Below are 12,929 nucleotides of genomic sequence, written 5' to 3' on the forward strand. Positions count from 1 at the left end.
ATTTTATTTATAACTTTAAATTATTTACAAAGAAACACCTCATTATAACTATTAATTGTGTGATTTTCTTAGAATCCTGTTTTCTTCCTGTGTATCCCAACAATGCCACGGAAATCTTTTCTTTTCCTGTCAGAGTTTTCCCCCACCACCGCCGCTGTGGGTTTTCCCAAAGATGCTCAAGTTTATTTGTTGTGGTCATGGCAGAAAGTAATCCAAAAGATAAAATACAATAAAATAAAAGGCCAAGCGGTGAGTTATGTCGGTCTCAGTAGTTGTTGCTGTTGCATCGGTGGGCAGGTCCTCTATAGACAATACCTTAAAGCAACCCATGTGTTGTCGTCTGTCGAGCGAGTGTGCATAATTTATATGCCGAGCTTCACATGTTTTTGGCTAAATTATTTCCCTGGCCCAAAGCACGTGCTGCTACGGGCCACGCGGCCTTCAGGTCAACAGTTCGGGCCATAAATTTGGACGCCTGCCCTGCGACACGCTCTATGACATTATTGAACTTGAAAGGGATATGGCCCAACAACAGCAAAACAATAAGCACCAACGGAAGACAAGGAGCAGGATCGAGGCCATTTTCCTCCACACAAAAGCCACTGGATTGACCTTGTAAACTCTGGTTAACTCAAAGAATTGGCCAGACGTGTTACCCAACAAGGAAACAATGCATATTGCTGGGATAACTTTTACCAAATCTTTTGCATGAAATCTCTGAAAGCTCTTAAATTTGTTAAATTATAAATATTGAAGCTATCAAGAATTGAATGAAATCAATAATATTTTTTTTATTAAGAAAATACCCAAACTTTATGAAAAAAAAAAGTTCATTTAAGATTCCTAATTGAAGGCTTTTATTGTACTTTTATATTAAAAAATGGTTTATTTAACGTATTATACATATTATTAACATATTTTTTGTTAATTACTTTCTACAAACCGAGAAGCATATACTTAGAAAAACTTTGACTTAAAGAGAGACTCTTAAGCTAGTCTTCAGTCTATCAGCAACATTTGACTTATGATGAGGGGTTCATTGGCTATAATGAAGATGAGGTCTTCTTTATTCTACAATTTAATCTGCGTTGTGTTTTATAATCTATTAAGCATCTACCATACATATATTTAGAACCAAGTAGTGGAAAGGCAGGTCAAAATTTGAAAATCTCAGAAGGGCTCTAGTACGAAATGAAACCGATTTCATTTTTACTGGAACGCTTATTTCAAACCGTATGTATTTAGCAAATTTAAAGATATAAATAAGGTCCTATATGTCTGTTAACATTGTGATTAGAAAGCATCTGTAAGACACTTATAACACAATATAATACCACTTCTAAAACGTCACATATTTTTCGTAGAATATTAAAATTAAACAAACTCCGTAGAGTACTTTGTTGAACTGGTACAATTCATAAGAAACCTTTTAGAATAAGCTGTTTAAATTAAGAAACGAGGTGACATTCAAGCCTCACAAACAACCGATATGCATTATCATAACCCTTAAGATGCAGCCATGGAAAAGTCGGATGAATACTTTCTATTCAACCTTTTAGATATCCAATCCAAATCATTGGTCGGCTTATAATTGGATTCTATATCGCAACAACGAAAATTTTGTCAAACTTTTAAAACCCAGATGTGTGTCGGTCCGATCACTTTGGCTACTTAGTTGTGCTCTTGGAAATCCTATATCTAAAATGTAAATGTCACCGACGTTATGAGCTTTTCTAGTTGGATAATGTAAAGGGTGTGAGATTTTGAAATCTTAAAGAAGTAAAATAAAAACAATTTTTTTGTTTAGCTTAGAATATTTAAAGAAATAGTTAAGAGTTTACCTTTTAAGCGTTGGTAGCCAATTTTATAGGCCGAGTTCTGGCCGCCTGTCTTGCTGCTATTTATGTTGTTTTGACTGCAATTGCTTTGGGACCATTTAGAATTTTCGAAGTAACCACATGGGGCTAACACCAAACAGCAGCCGCCCGCAACACTGACAGGACCTGAACCCTAATAGCTGAACTGGAAAGTAGGGGAAGTGGTGGTCGTTGAAGTATTACAAAACTCTAAACAGGCGCAAAAAGTTTTGCCAAAGAAAATGTTCTTAATTTGATTTCTTCAACGCCCCTGGAGTGCAGTATTGCGGCAAGGATGGCGCCTAAATGTGCGTCTATTTTATAAATATATATCCCTATATATGTAAAGGTATATAAACCAGGACGCGGCTAAGGGCAGACGAGGTATAATAAAAAGGCTTGGGTACAAAAGTTTTTAATAAAGTTTTTATACCCTTGCTACGCAAACATAAAGCGATGGCGCTGGGCGGGGAAAATGGAAATAATTGAGGCAATTTGTTATGAATGAAATAAAGGTAAGGGCTTTAAAGTAGGAGAAGGGGACTTCTGAATGGTGGAAAAAGGCTTTGCGATACCACTTCCTAGTTGCTAAGTAAACCTCGAAACCTCGAAAGAAAATGAAATTATCGCTTTGATCCTGCTCATAAAAATGTAATTTTTATTCTAGCCATTTCTTGCGCCTTACAGAATGGCGTAGAATTTAAAAACTGCGAGGTCGCGGTGGTGCAGGCCAAAGCAATATGCACCGTTTCCCAATGCAGTTTGAATTTCACTTCAAAACAATTTGTAACAGTCTCTAGAATATAGACGTATAAGCACAGGCCCGTTGCAATCGAAGTTTGGTTTGGCAGCTAAGCAAATTTGCTGCAAGTCTGCCGAGTCAGCAGTGCAAGGATGTGCTGTCTCGCATCCGATCGAATCCGCTGGATAAACACTGGGAAAAATATGTATAATCAGAGTATATTATCAGTCAACGACTCAATGATGTCTCCGCAGATGAATCCCTTTTCCACTAACCCAGCCCAATTTAAGCCCCAATATTTAATTAAATCATCTTTTCTAATAAGATTGTTATAGTACCTAATACGTACATATTTTTTAAAACCAAAGTAATTCTCTTACTGCATGATATGCGTGTGCATGTCAATAGTTTTGCGCGTTCGCTGACGCTCTCCAATGCCTTTTTCTTTTTGATGAATTGACAGGCAATGCTATTTGTCAGCAGTCAATGTGTTTGTTACATTTTATTGCCAGCTGGTTGCCACCGATGTTGCTGCTGCTGATGCTGCTGTTGCAGGTCCTGTTCCTGTTGCTGTTACTGGTACTGCTGCAGCATTGTTAATGTCAGGCGTTAGGGCATACGCTAAACATGGGGAGCAAGTTATTTGTCTGCATTTTATATGCAATTTCTCTATACATCTCGCTGTTGGACAGACGGCCTGACAGGCTAAAAAAGACGAAAGGACGAACAGCAGCAGCACGAGCAAATTGTGTTGTATTGTGTTCGCATGCATCCGACAGTTGAGAGGCAATGGCTATAGCAACAGCTATAGCTTCTTCGATTTGCTTGGTCGCTGTTTGAAATAGATTACGCATCCGGCGTGCCAATTGCCCTTTGCACTCGAGTTCTTGAACTTTCTGGCAGCTGGGTGGTTGAATGGTTTTGCAAAAAGCAGCGGGCTCCACAATCAAGGAGATTGTCATGCCCTTCTTTGATTGAATCCAATCAATATTTTCTGGTTTTTTGTACATCATCAGAGGGCACATTATTAATCATTTGGCATTTTCCAGTGCAAACAACTGAGCAGGTGTTGCCCCTAGTTACCATTTGGTATTAAATTTATTCAAAAGGAAAACTAGACTTCCTTTCCTTGGAATTTAATTAGTTTACTTGACGTTAGGAACTTACTGCTTTTTTCAATTAAAGTTTTTTTCGAATAATCTGAAGAAATATTTACGCCAAAAGCATTGCTCTGCCTTTCATCTCTTTCATAGACCTCCCACGATTTGCAAGGATGTTCGAGTTATCTGTAACTGAGAAACCAGTTCCAACTAAATGCAGTTGTCAATGCATTTACCTTTAATTTTCCCTTAAAGAGTAAGCCGAATCTTATGAAGAAAATCAAGGGAAAAATAGAATAGAATATTTTTGCCCAATTTTTAAATTTGCCCAAGAAAATAAAGCTCTTTAAAGATTTGAAAGTCGGAAAAATCAAAGCTGGACGAATGTTGCATGTGGTTTCCACTTGACATAACTCTTTTTTTTGTATTCTTGTACGTCATGGTTGCGTTTTATAAATAAATGCATGTCAACATTAATTTTATACTCCCGGTTGATTAATAATGCACAAGGAAAACGTCACAAAGAAATATGAATGCAGGTTGATTCTCTCACTTAATTCCCCTGCCACTTTCAGCAGCCTACTCAGGAGTATCCTGGGTCTGTTAACCAAAGGGCAAATGTTACAAAATAAATTGGTAGTATGAACAAATCGACTTTAAAATACCTATTAAAAAATATGAATTAAATGCTTAAACAAAAATTTACAATAAGCTTAAATAACTCTTTTTAAATATAATCTTAAATAAATATTATTTTGAACTAACTATTGACCTAAACTGTCATTAAAAATATGCAACATTTTTAAAATACTTTATGTAGATAAAAAAAACAAACAATTTTTTTGTTAAAACTCTATGTGGCTATTCAAAACTCAAAGTGTATCATCACATTTTATGCCAGCACAAAAATAAAGTCATTAAAATTGTAAATATAATATGTATTCAAGAGGGAACAGGAGGCACAGAAGCCGGAGCAGGACGAAAGCGAGGAGGAGATGACGCGGCCATCCTGTGTGCGTGCAAGAAATGGAAATGCGGTTAATTTCCGTAAAGTATGCAATAATTTCTGGCACTGAGCATAAGCAAGTGCACGCAGGGACTTGCTGGTAGATTGTGCTTGTGTGTGTTTGTTGGACTTATACATATATATTTTTGTATACGCAAGTGCAGCACAACAAAAGGCAAAGAGTAAAATGACTGCCACGCCCCCAGCCCGAAGCCCCCGAACAAGTAAATCTCTTTGGCAGCCTGCGAAGACGGAACTAACGAACAAACGGGCATTCATCAATATAAATCAACCGGCGGCCACAGGCCAGGCCCAGTTGCAAGGATTTTGGTGGGATGCAAAGCCCAGGACCAGGTCTGGGCCCAGGCCGGGATCGGCCGCCCCAGTAGTATAAATAAAAACATTTTTTTGTATAAAAAATTTCTGCGAATTGGTTGGTGAACTGGGCGGGTCAGCGCAATGGAAAGAAAAAGTGAGAGGATGCCGAACGGAGGAGGGGCAGCTGTAAAAATGTTGGCCAAAGAAATATTTTCACATTTTTATTTATTTTTTTCTTATTCGGCAAATGGAAAGCGGACGGCTTCGGCTTCGGCTGGTCCTTGGTCCTCAGTCCTCGGTCCCTGCTAGTGAATGTCCTTGCAACTGCTGCTGCTGCTGCACTGTTGCTGTTGCCACAGTAGCATTTTCGTTTCATTATGTTCCGCGTGCCTAAAGGATTGCAATATATATTTGAATTTTTTGCCGTTGACTGAATCGTTTGCATGTTGCAAGGGACTGCCTGGGAAAATGGTTTCCACACACACACACTTACACTCACACTATCACATACGCATCGGCATGCTTTACAATACAGAAACGAAACAACAATAAGACCAACAAAATCGTTCAGGCCACGCATTTTGACTTCGGTATTTGCGGCTTTTTATGTAATTCATGGTTATTCCACATATGCATGCATGTACGCCTCTCAGTGCTGAAAATGTACTGCCTGGCGGGTAAAAAAAACTTTTATGCACGGATTTGGCCAAAAGAAGCCTCACCAAAAATCACGTAATTTATGCGATTTTCCCAACCGTTTCAGCCAGAGATGATGCAATTAAATTAAATAAGCTTGGCTAGAAATGAAAAAGTGTTTTTTTTATAAGGTTTTAATAAGAGGGTTTTTATGAAAAATCAATCCCCATACCTGAATAGTTATTTTTAAAAACTTTTTCATGTGTTCTCCGAATGTATTTTGGGTGATTATATAGACTATAAAATACCTCATTTCTTTATTGATTTTTTCCCAGTGCATTTCAATGGCAGTGCATTTTATTTGTCATTTCCGGTTTGTGCCGGAAGTTGAAATTATTGAAATCAAACGGAAATGCAGCGTAGCAAATGCATAAAAAACAGAAGCCGAAAAGCGTGCTTTAAGCACGACTCCGATGCAACGACAATCCATCTGTCCATCTGAGACTGTTTTTGTTTGTGCAGTGCCGTTAAATAAATATATAAATTTAAATAAATGCCACCACAAAAGCCTCGGACACACACTTGCACGAACTCGCTCACAGTTTGTTTGTCAATAAATCAGAATACTTATCAACGTCAGGCGACCGCAAAGAGTGCAAGCAAACAACATAAGCGACCATGGACCAGCCCACAGTCGCCACTGCCAGATGTGCCTGATTTTCGAGGGGCTGCCCCTGGAATGTTTATTTCACGCGATTAAATTCATTAAAGATGTCCACCCGCCTTGAGGCATTTATCGGAGCGGAAAGAAAAAGCATTGAGTTCAAGGAGAACCATCTGAAAAAAAGCATGTACTTGACAACTGACACTTGCCGCCTCTATCTGGCTCGAAGCAGGCAGTTTTCCCAGCAATTTATGACCGGCTCGTCCCTATTCTGCCCCCAAGATTATTCAACCCACCCACTGCAGAGTTTCGGAGCCCCAAACTAAGTCCGCTAATTGCGACGCCTTAGCCGGGAATATTCAACCGAACGGACGCGCCCACAATTATGTGAAATGTTCCCCATTTCTTCGGACTGTTGCCTGTTATTGTTTGCATTATTAGCTGACAATTTCGGAGGCACTGTGTTGCCAAGTGGCGAGGCTGTGATTAGACAGGCTCTGTGGGCCTTGAAAACTGTGGGATTAGCACGAGCTTTGTCTGCGGCTAGAACTTGCAGCTTGGACCGACAGCTTGTCCCTTGATAAGCGTCACGGCCCACTCGACGCCCCAGAAGTTTATGTTTTTCTTGCATAATTACGGTCCTAAGCCAATGGCTTGTTATTACAGGCCAAGAAACTAGCCAAATTTCCGGAACACGGCCGAAACCAGATCAATTGAATCAATGCTACTGTCAAAAATGGACTGTAAAGCTTTTGTAGATTCTTTAATATCTGAAGTTAGTTTCGATTGTAGTTTATATGGAACCATAAAGATCTGGTTCAACGATGATATATTTATTTATTATTTTGCAAAAATAATTTACTGCCGCAGTAAAAAAGTACTCTTTCATATTTAAAATGATTAAAACATTTTAGAATTCACGTGAGTCCCGGGCCAAAGCCTTTGTCAACATTGATGCGCCGCTGTGAGCACGGTCTTTGTTGTAGTTTTTTGTGAATGCGCAATTGTTCGATGTCACCATGGTTGTGGCATGCACAAAGCGCTGATTGCACCGCCATACCCACCAAAAGAACTAAAGCTTTCAGGTCCCATGGCCAACGAAATGCTTTTTTGGCGCTGACATGTCCTGCCGCACAGCTAAATAAACAAAAAATAGTAGCATTCTATATATGTATGTTGGTGTAGGTACGAGGATATTCAATAGGCCGGAGCTGCCAGAGTGTTTTCCGACGTTTTTCTGTAATTCGTTGTAGTTTTTTCCAAGTTGGCTTTCCGCTGCTGAAAAAACGCCCTGCCTCCATAAAGGCGCTAGCATATTAAAGGCTTAAACCCACTCAACGGCAGATGCCATATTGCTGAAATATATGCAGATACGTCTCGCATACGTCATGTGGAGACCGATTTCGGTTCACAAAAAAAGGATAACCACTTTGGAAACACAACCGCTGAATAATGCTGTAATACATGTTTTTTATGGATAGATTTTACATCAATTAGAAGAAACCTTTTAAAGGATTTGTGTTACGTACTTAGATCATAATTTCGCAATAATAAAAATTTTATGAAGCTCTTAATTCGCTTAATAAAGATTTTCACAAACTTGATTTTAAAACCAAATCAAGTAGCTTATTTTCAAAAAACCCAATCGTAGAGGGCTGTGAGACCTTTCACAATGCTGTCGTCGTGCCATCAATCTCATTCAGTTTATACTTTCGCTCCGGATAACTTCCAAATTGTACCGCAAAAATTTGTCTAAAAAAAAGTTGGACTCTTTTTTATTTCCTAAAATTTTATTTTCGGTAAATTTGAGACTAAAAAATGTGTTCCCCGTGCGGTCCCTGCAGCCCATGCGATCCTTGCTGTGGCCCCTTTGAGTGCTCGCCCAAGTGCTACAATGCCGCCCAATTGGAGGCCCTGCCGCAGTGCGCCCCGCGCATACCTCCACCCTTCCCAAAATGCATCACGGTCCAACAGCCACCGCGCATGATCTGCAAGAAGCGGGTCGTCTTCACGGAGAAGATCGTTCCTGAGCCGATGGTGGTGAATCGATGCAGGCAGATCACCATCCCCAAGGTCGTGGACGCCACCAGGGTTATCAAGGTGCCTAAGCTGATTTGGGTCTCACAGATGGTGCGGGAACCTAGGGTTATCTACTACCCGTCCATGATTCCCGATCCTTACGTGGTGTGCTACCCGAAGCGCGTCTGCGAGCCGAGGGAGGTGTGCCAGTCGATCCTGTGCCAACCGAAGCCCCAGACCATCGACATCCCGCCGCCAAGGGAGTACTGCTGCTATCCCAATGGACCCATCAACTACAAGCCCAGTGCCGCCTGTCCGCCGTGCCCAATTGGTCCGTGTGCTCCGGGGGGACCCTGCTGCCCCCTGCCCTGCTTTTCCACCAATCAGTACCCGGTCGCTGAGGGCCGTTGCGGACCATGCGGCCCCTGCGGACCCGGCTGCGGACCCTGTGGCCCTTGCGGACCATGTGGACCCCGGTGTGGCCCTTGCGGACCATGCGGACCCCGGTGTGGACCCTGCGGACCGTGTGGACCATGCGCGGTCCCAAATTGTGGGCCTTGCGGTCTCACGATGCCATCGGGTCCTTATGTACCGGCACCGTGTGGGCCCTGCGCTCCTTGTGGTCCGTGCGGACCGCTCAGCAATAGCCCATGCGGACCATGCGGGCCCTGCGGACCTTGTTCACCACCTTGTCCCTACGAATCGCCCGAGTGTGGCCCCTGCTACCCATGCGCCCCCACACCCTGGAACACCCACTGCGGGCCCGTTGGACCCTGCGGCCCACAAGTCCCCTGTGGTCCCTGCGGACCATGTTAAAATATGGATTGATTTCAACGTTATCACTATACTGTCAGCCCTTTGGATGTGGACGCCGCCAGGATTTCCCGTTGTCAACGCCGTGCCCTGTGGACCGTGGACCGTGTCTATTCAAGAAGATTGATATTCCAAAGTCTTGCTTTAAAAATTTCTCCAAAGTCTATAGTATACTTTGCTTTATTGTCAACGCATTGACGACTCATTGGCTGTAAATAAACGGAATTTAAGCGAATGTCACTTGAATTATTTTTTCTCGACAACACCAAGAAGGCTGGGGGTAACCAAGTATGCTGGGAGTAACAAAGTATGCTGGGGGTAACCAAGTAGGCTGTGGGAAATATGTTCAAAAAATATCCATATTTTAAAAATTTTGGAAACCAAGTAGGCCTTGCCTTTCTATTTTGTTGTCCTTATAATGCTCGACCCTTCCAGCTCTCATTCCAAAACCAGTTTCGCTTCGAATCACTTCTAAATTTTCTCTGAAAATTTTCGTGCCAAAAAAAAATCAAAATAAAAAAAATTTGTTTCTTTTTAGACATAATTTTGGATAACCGTCCTATCGAATAATGTGTTCCCCGTGCGGTCCCTGTAGCCCATGCGATCCGTGCTGCGGCCCCTTCGAGTGCTCGCCCAAGTGCTACAATGCCGCCCAGTTGGAGGCCCTGCCGCAGTGCGCCCCGCGCATACCCCCACCGTTCCCGAAATGCATCACGGTCCAACAGCCGCCGCGCATGATCTGCAAGAAGCGGGTCGTCTTCACGGAGAAGATCGTTCCCGAACCGATGGTGGTGAATCGATGCAGGCAGATCACCATCCCCAAGGTCGTGGATGCCACCAGGGTTATCAAGGTGCCTAAGCTGATTTGGGTCTCACAGATGGTGCGGGAACCCAGGGTTATCTACTACCCGTCCATGATTCCCGATCCTTACGTGGTGTGCTACCCGAAGCGCGTCTGCGAGCCGAGGGAGGTGTGCCAGTCGATCCTGTGCCAACCGAAGCCCCAGACCATCGACATTCCGCCGCCAAGGGAGTACTGCTGCTATCCTAATGGACCCATCAACTACAAACCCAGCGCCGCCTGCCCGCCGTGCCCCATTGGACCCTGCGCTCCAGGAGGACCCTGCTGCCCGCTACCCTGCTTCTCTACATGCCAGTACCCTGTTGCCGAAGGGCGCTGTGGGCCTTGCGGACCTTGCGGGCCCGGCTGTGGACCTTGCGGACCCTGTGGTCCTTGTGGTCCCTGTGGACCCTGCGGACCTTTCGGGCCCTGCGGTCCCTGCCCTCCTTGCGGACCCTGTGGACCCTGCGGACCTTGCGGACCCTGTGGCCCCTGCGGACCTTGTGGGCCTTGTGGTCCTTGCGGTCCCTGTGGACCCGGCGGACCTTGCGGACCGCCAACTTGCGGTTTTGGTCCTTGCGGACCCTGCTAAGCCGCACAGTACCTGGAATGTGTGGAACATGAACCTGTCATCCATGAGCGTCATTGGAAGTTCCGATCCAAAGTTATGGCCAGTCCGAAATTATGACTTTACAAGTTTCGTATTTTTTCAAAATTCTATGGATTAAAAGGTCTGAAAGGTGACTGTCAAAATGTGATGCGTTTTAAAAAGATGGGTTAAGGGAAATGGGGGAAAGTCGGGGCATTCAATTAAAATTCCACTTCGGCGGCAGCAGTGTCGACGCGAATAATTTGCGCATTAAGAGCTTTCATATAAATACAATATATGAAATTCATTAACAGCGAAAACAATACAAATTAGTGTGGGGCGTGACCCGTACGTGAAACACGTGTACGCCCCTTTTGATTTAAAATGCAGCGCCTACGGCGTCCCAGGGGGACGTGGCATGGACAGGAACCGTGGTGGCGGTGACGGTGGCAACAAACAAAATGCGTGTGCATGGCCCGCACATCCTGTCAATCCTCGTATACTTATGCGCATCCGGTTTTAAATGCGGCAGCAAACTGCTGCAGCAGCCCACCAACAACAACGGCAATCAGATGCATTGGAGGCAGCATATCTGCATCTCTGGCGCTGTCTGATTGTTCTGGCGCTGCCATTCGACCGGAAGAAATTATTGTTATTCGAATCGATCTGCCATAGCCGCGTTGCGATGGCATTGCGATGTTGCAACTGCGATAGCCCATGCTGCTGCCACAGGGGCGATATCGCTGGGTTACAGCCAGCTTTCTGATAACGTCAACGAATGCAGCGGCCATTTTTCCGCTTTTATTTTTATTTTTTTGGACGGCAACGTCGGTTATTTATTTGCGCTCACATATGCATAAATAACGGGTGGTGGCAACCGGCCCACCCGCAACTACCGCTTGTACAATAAATTGCAAAAATATTATTTTATCAACAATAATTAATTAAATGCACTTAATTGCGTGCCGCAGTTGCAGTTGCTGTTTCTGTTGCCGTTGCCGTTGCTGTGCTTTTCTTTTTCTGTTTTTGTTTATCAGCTTATGGGGCACAACTATTTTAAAAAAAATTTTAAATATATATAAGAAGTTATAGTTATAGTTATAGTTATAGTTATAGTTATAGTTATAGTTATAGTTATAGTTAGTTATAGTTAGTTATAGTTAGTTATAGTTAGTTATAGTTCAAGTAGATTTTATGACTCCTGGAACGGAAAGTTTATTTATTAAATACAAAAAAAATACTGGAAAAAGTGTATAAACACTTCGACTGTTTAAGCCTTCTTGCTTTATGGTTTTTTGTTCATTTTTTAATTTTTTTTTTGTTGGGTTCTTGTATATTTTCTGCTGTCCCCTGTTCGACCTTGTTTTTGTGCAGCTGCTACTGATGTCGGGCGGGAGGCCGTTGGGTGGTAGAGGTTGAAACATGGTCATCTCCATACATATGCTTGAGCATTGTTGTAAGTAGCCATGTAAGTGGACAGACAGACAGTCGGTCCTGGTCGTGGTCCTGCGTTTCTTACCAACCCTTCCTGAAGCCGTCCTCCTGCGATTTATGCGTATTTTTAAGTGGCATTAAGTGCGCGTTAACATCTTATGAAGCCGGCAACGGCAACAATAAATTATTGCAGTTACAACAGCAAGTGCGGTGGACGCGGCAGCATCTGGATGGCTATTAAACGCCCGAAACAAATGCTAATTGACGAGTGCCAGAAAGAAAGCTGGAAAAAGGCGGAAAGTCGTCGGGAAAGCTTAATGAGTTGTGCGGCTAATTGGGAAAATGCAATGCAAAAGTTGCAATGACACTGGTAGTGGCAGTGGCAGTGGCAGCTGCAGCACTGGCAACATCTCGAGCTGTTACATTTGCATTGTTATTGCGGCAAGTTGGAAGGCTTGGCTTGTTAATGAAGTTTGTCCGGTAACATGGACATGCATATTGCGGCAGGGAGAAATATTACGCATACGCCATGTTTGCCAGTTGGCCAAAAGTTTTACAAATCCTGTCCTGGCCCTGGACAACGCACGTTCTTTGGATGCATTTAGTCTGAAAGTGTGTGTGTAAGTTGGGATGGTAATTTACAATCCCCTATGCTTGCAATGTACACATGCCTGCACGTGTATGAGTAAATTGTTAAATTTATACACAAAAGCAACGTTGCTGCTCTGCAACTGCAACTGCGACTGCGAAAGTAATTTGCGATAAGTGCGTCAGATTCTTTGGGGAATTTTCGACCAGCCAACCACAAAAGCAGCTCCAACACCGCCACCACAGCCACCACCACCATGACCAGAACAACAACACGAACTACAACAATTACGACAATAATAATGCAACCACAACAACAAGTA

General features: G+C 43.1%; 2 protein-coding genes and 2 long non-coding RNA genes across 4 annotated transcripts; 3 read left to right on the plus strand and 1 right to left on the minus strand.

Moving 5' to 3' along the window:
- Positions 1 to 4,469: 4,469 nt before the first annotated feature.
- Positions 4,470 to 5,124, plus strand: LOC138926620 (uncharacterized). Its single transcript, XR_011443202.1, has 2 exons — positions 4,470 to 4,804; positions 4,869 to 5,124. It is a non-coding gene; the product is annotated as an uncharacterized lncRNA (long non-coding RNA).
- A 184-nt stretch (positions 5,125 to 5,308) lies between these two features.
- Positions 5,309 to 5,810, minus strand: LOC138926794 (uncharacterized). The gene is made up of 3 exons (XR_011443456.1): positions 5,745 to 5,810; positions 5,516 to 5,692; positions 5,309 to 5,412 (listed from the first exon to the last, which is right to left on the minus strand). It is a non-coding gene; the product is annotated as an uncharacterized lncRNA (long non-coding RNA).
- A 2,195-nt stretch (positions 5,811 to 8,005) lies between these two features.
- Positions 8,006 to 9,389, plus strand: LOC108131058 (unconventional myosin-XVI-like). The gene has a single exon (XM_017249790.3). It carries the CDS (start codon positions 8,141 to 8,143, stop codon positions 9,155 to 9,157), a length of 1,017 nt encoding a protein of 338 aa, XP_017105279.1. The 5' UTR covers positions 8,006 to 8,140; the 3' UTR covers positions 9,158 to 9,389.
- A 197-nt stretch (positions 9,390 to 9,586) lies between these two features.
- Positions 9,587 to 10,748, plus strand: LOC108131059 (uncharacterized). Its single transcript, XM_017249791.3, has one exon. The coding sequence runs from the start codon at positions 9,724 to 9,726 to the stop codon at positions 10,585 to 10,587; it is 864 nt and encodes a 287-aa protein (XP_017105280.2). The 5' UTR covers positions 9,587 to 9,723; the 3' UTR covers positions 10,588 to 10,748.
- The last annotated feature ends 2,181 nt before the right edge of the window (positions 10,749 to 12,929 follow it).

This window comes from Drosophila bipectinata, chromosome 3R (assembly GCF_030179905.1).
Source record: "Drosophila bipectinata strain 14024-0381.07 chromosome 3R, DbipHiC1v2, whole genome shotgun sequence".
Classification (NCBI taxonomy): Eukaryota; Metazoa; Arthropoda; class Insecta; order Diptera; family Drosophilidae; genus Drosophila; species Drosophila bipectinata.

Coding starts and splice junctions, on each gene's coding strand:
- LOC108131058 (XM_017249790.3), top strand. CDS start 8,141: ATGTGTTCCCCGTGCGGTCCCTGCAGCCCATGCGATCCTTGCTGTGGC.
- LOC108131059 (XM_017249791.3), top strand. CDS start 9,724: ATGTGTTCCCCGTGCGGTCCCTGTAGCCCATGCGATCCGTGCTGCGGC.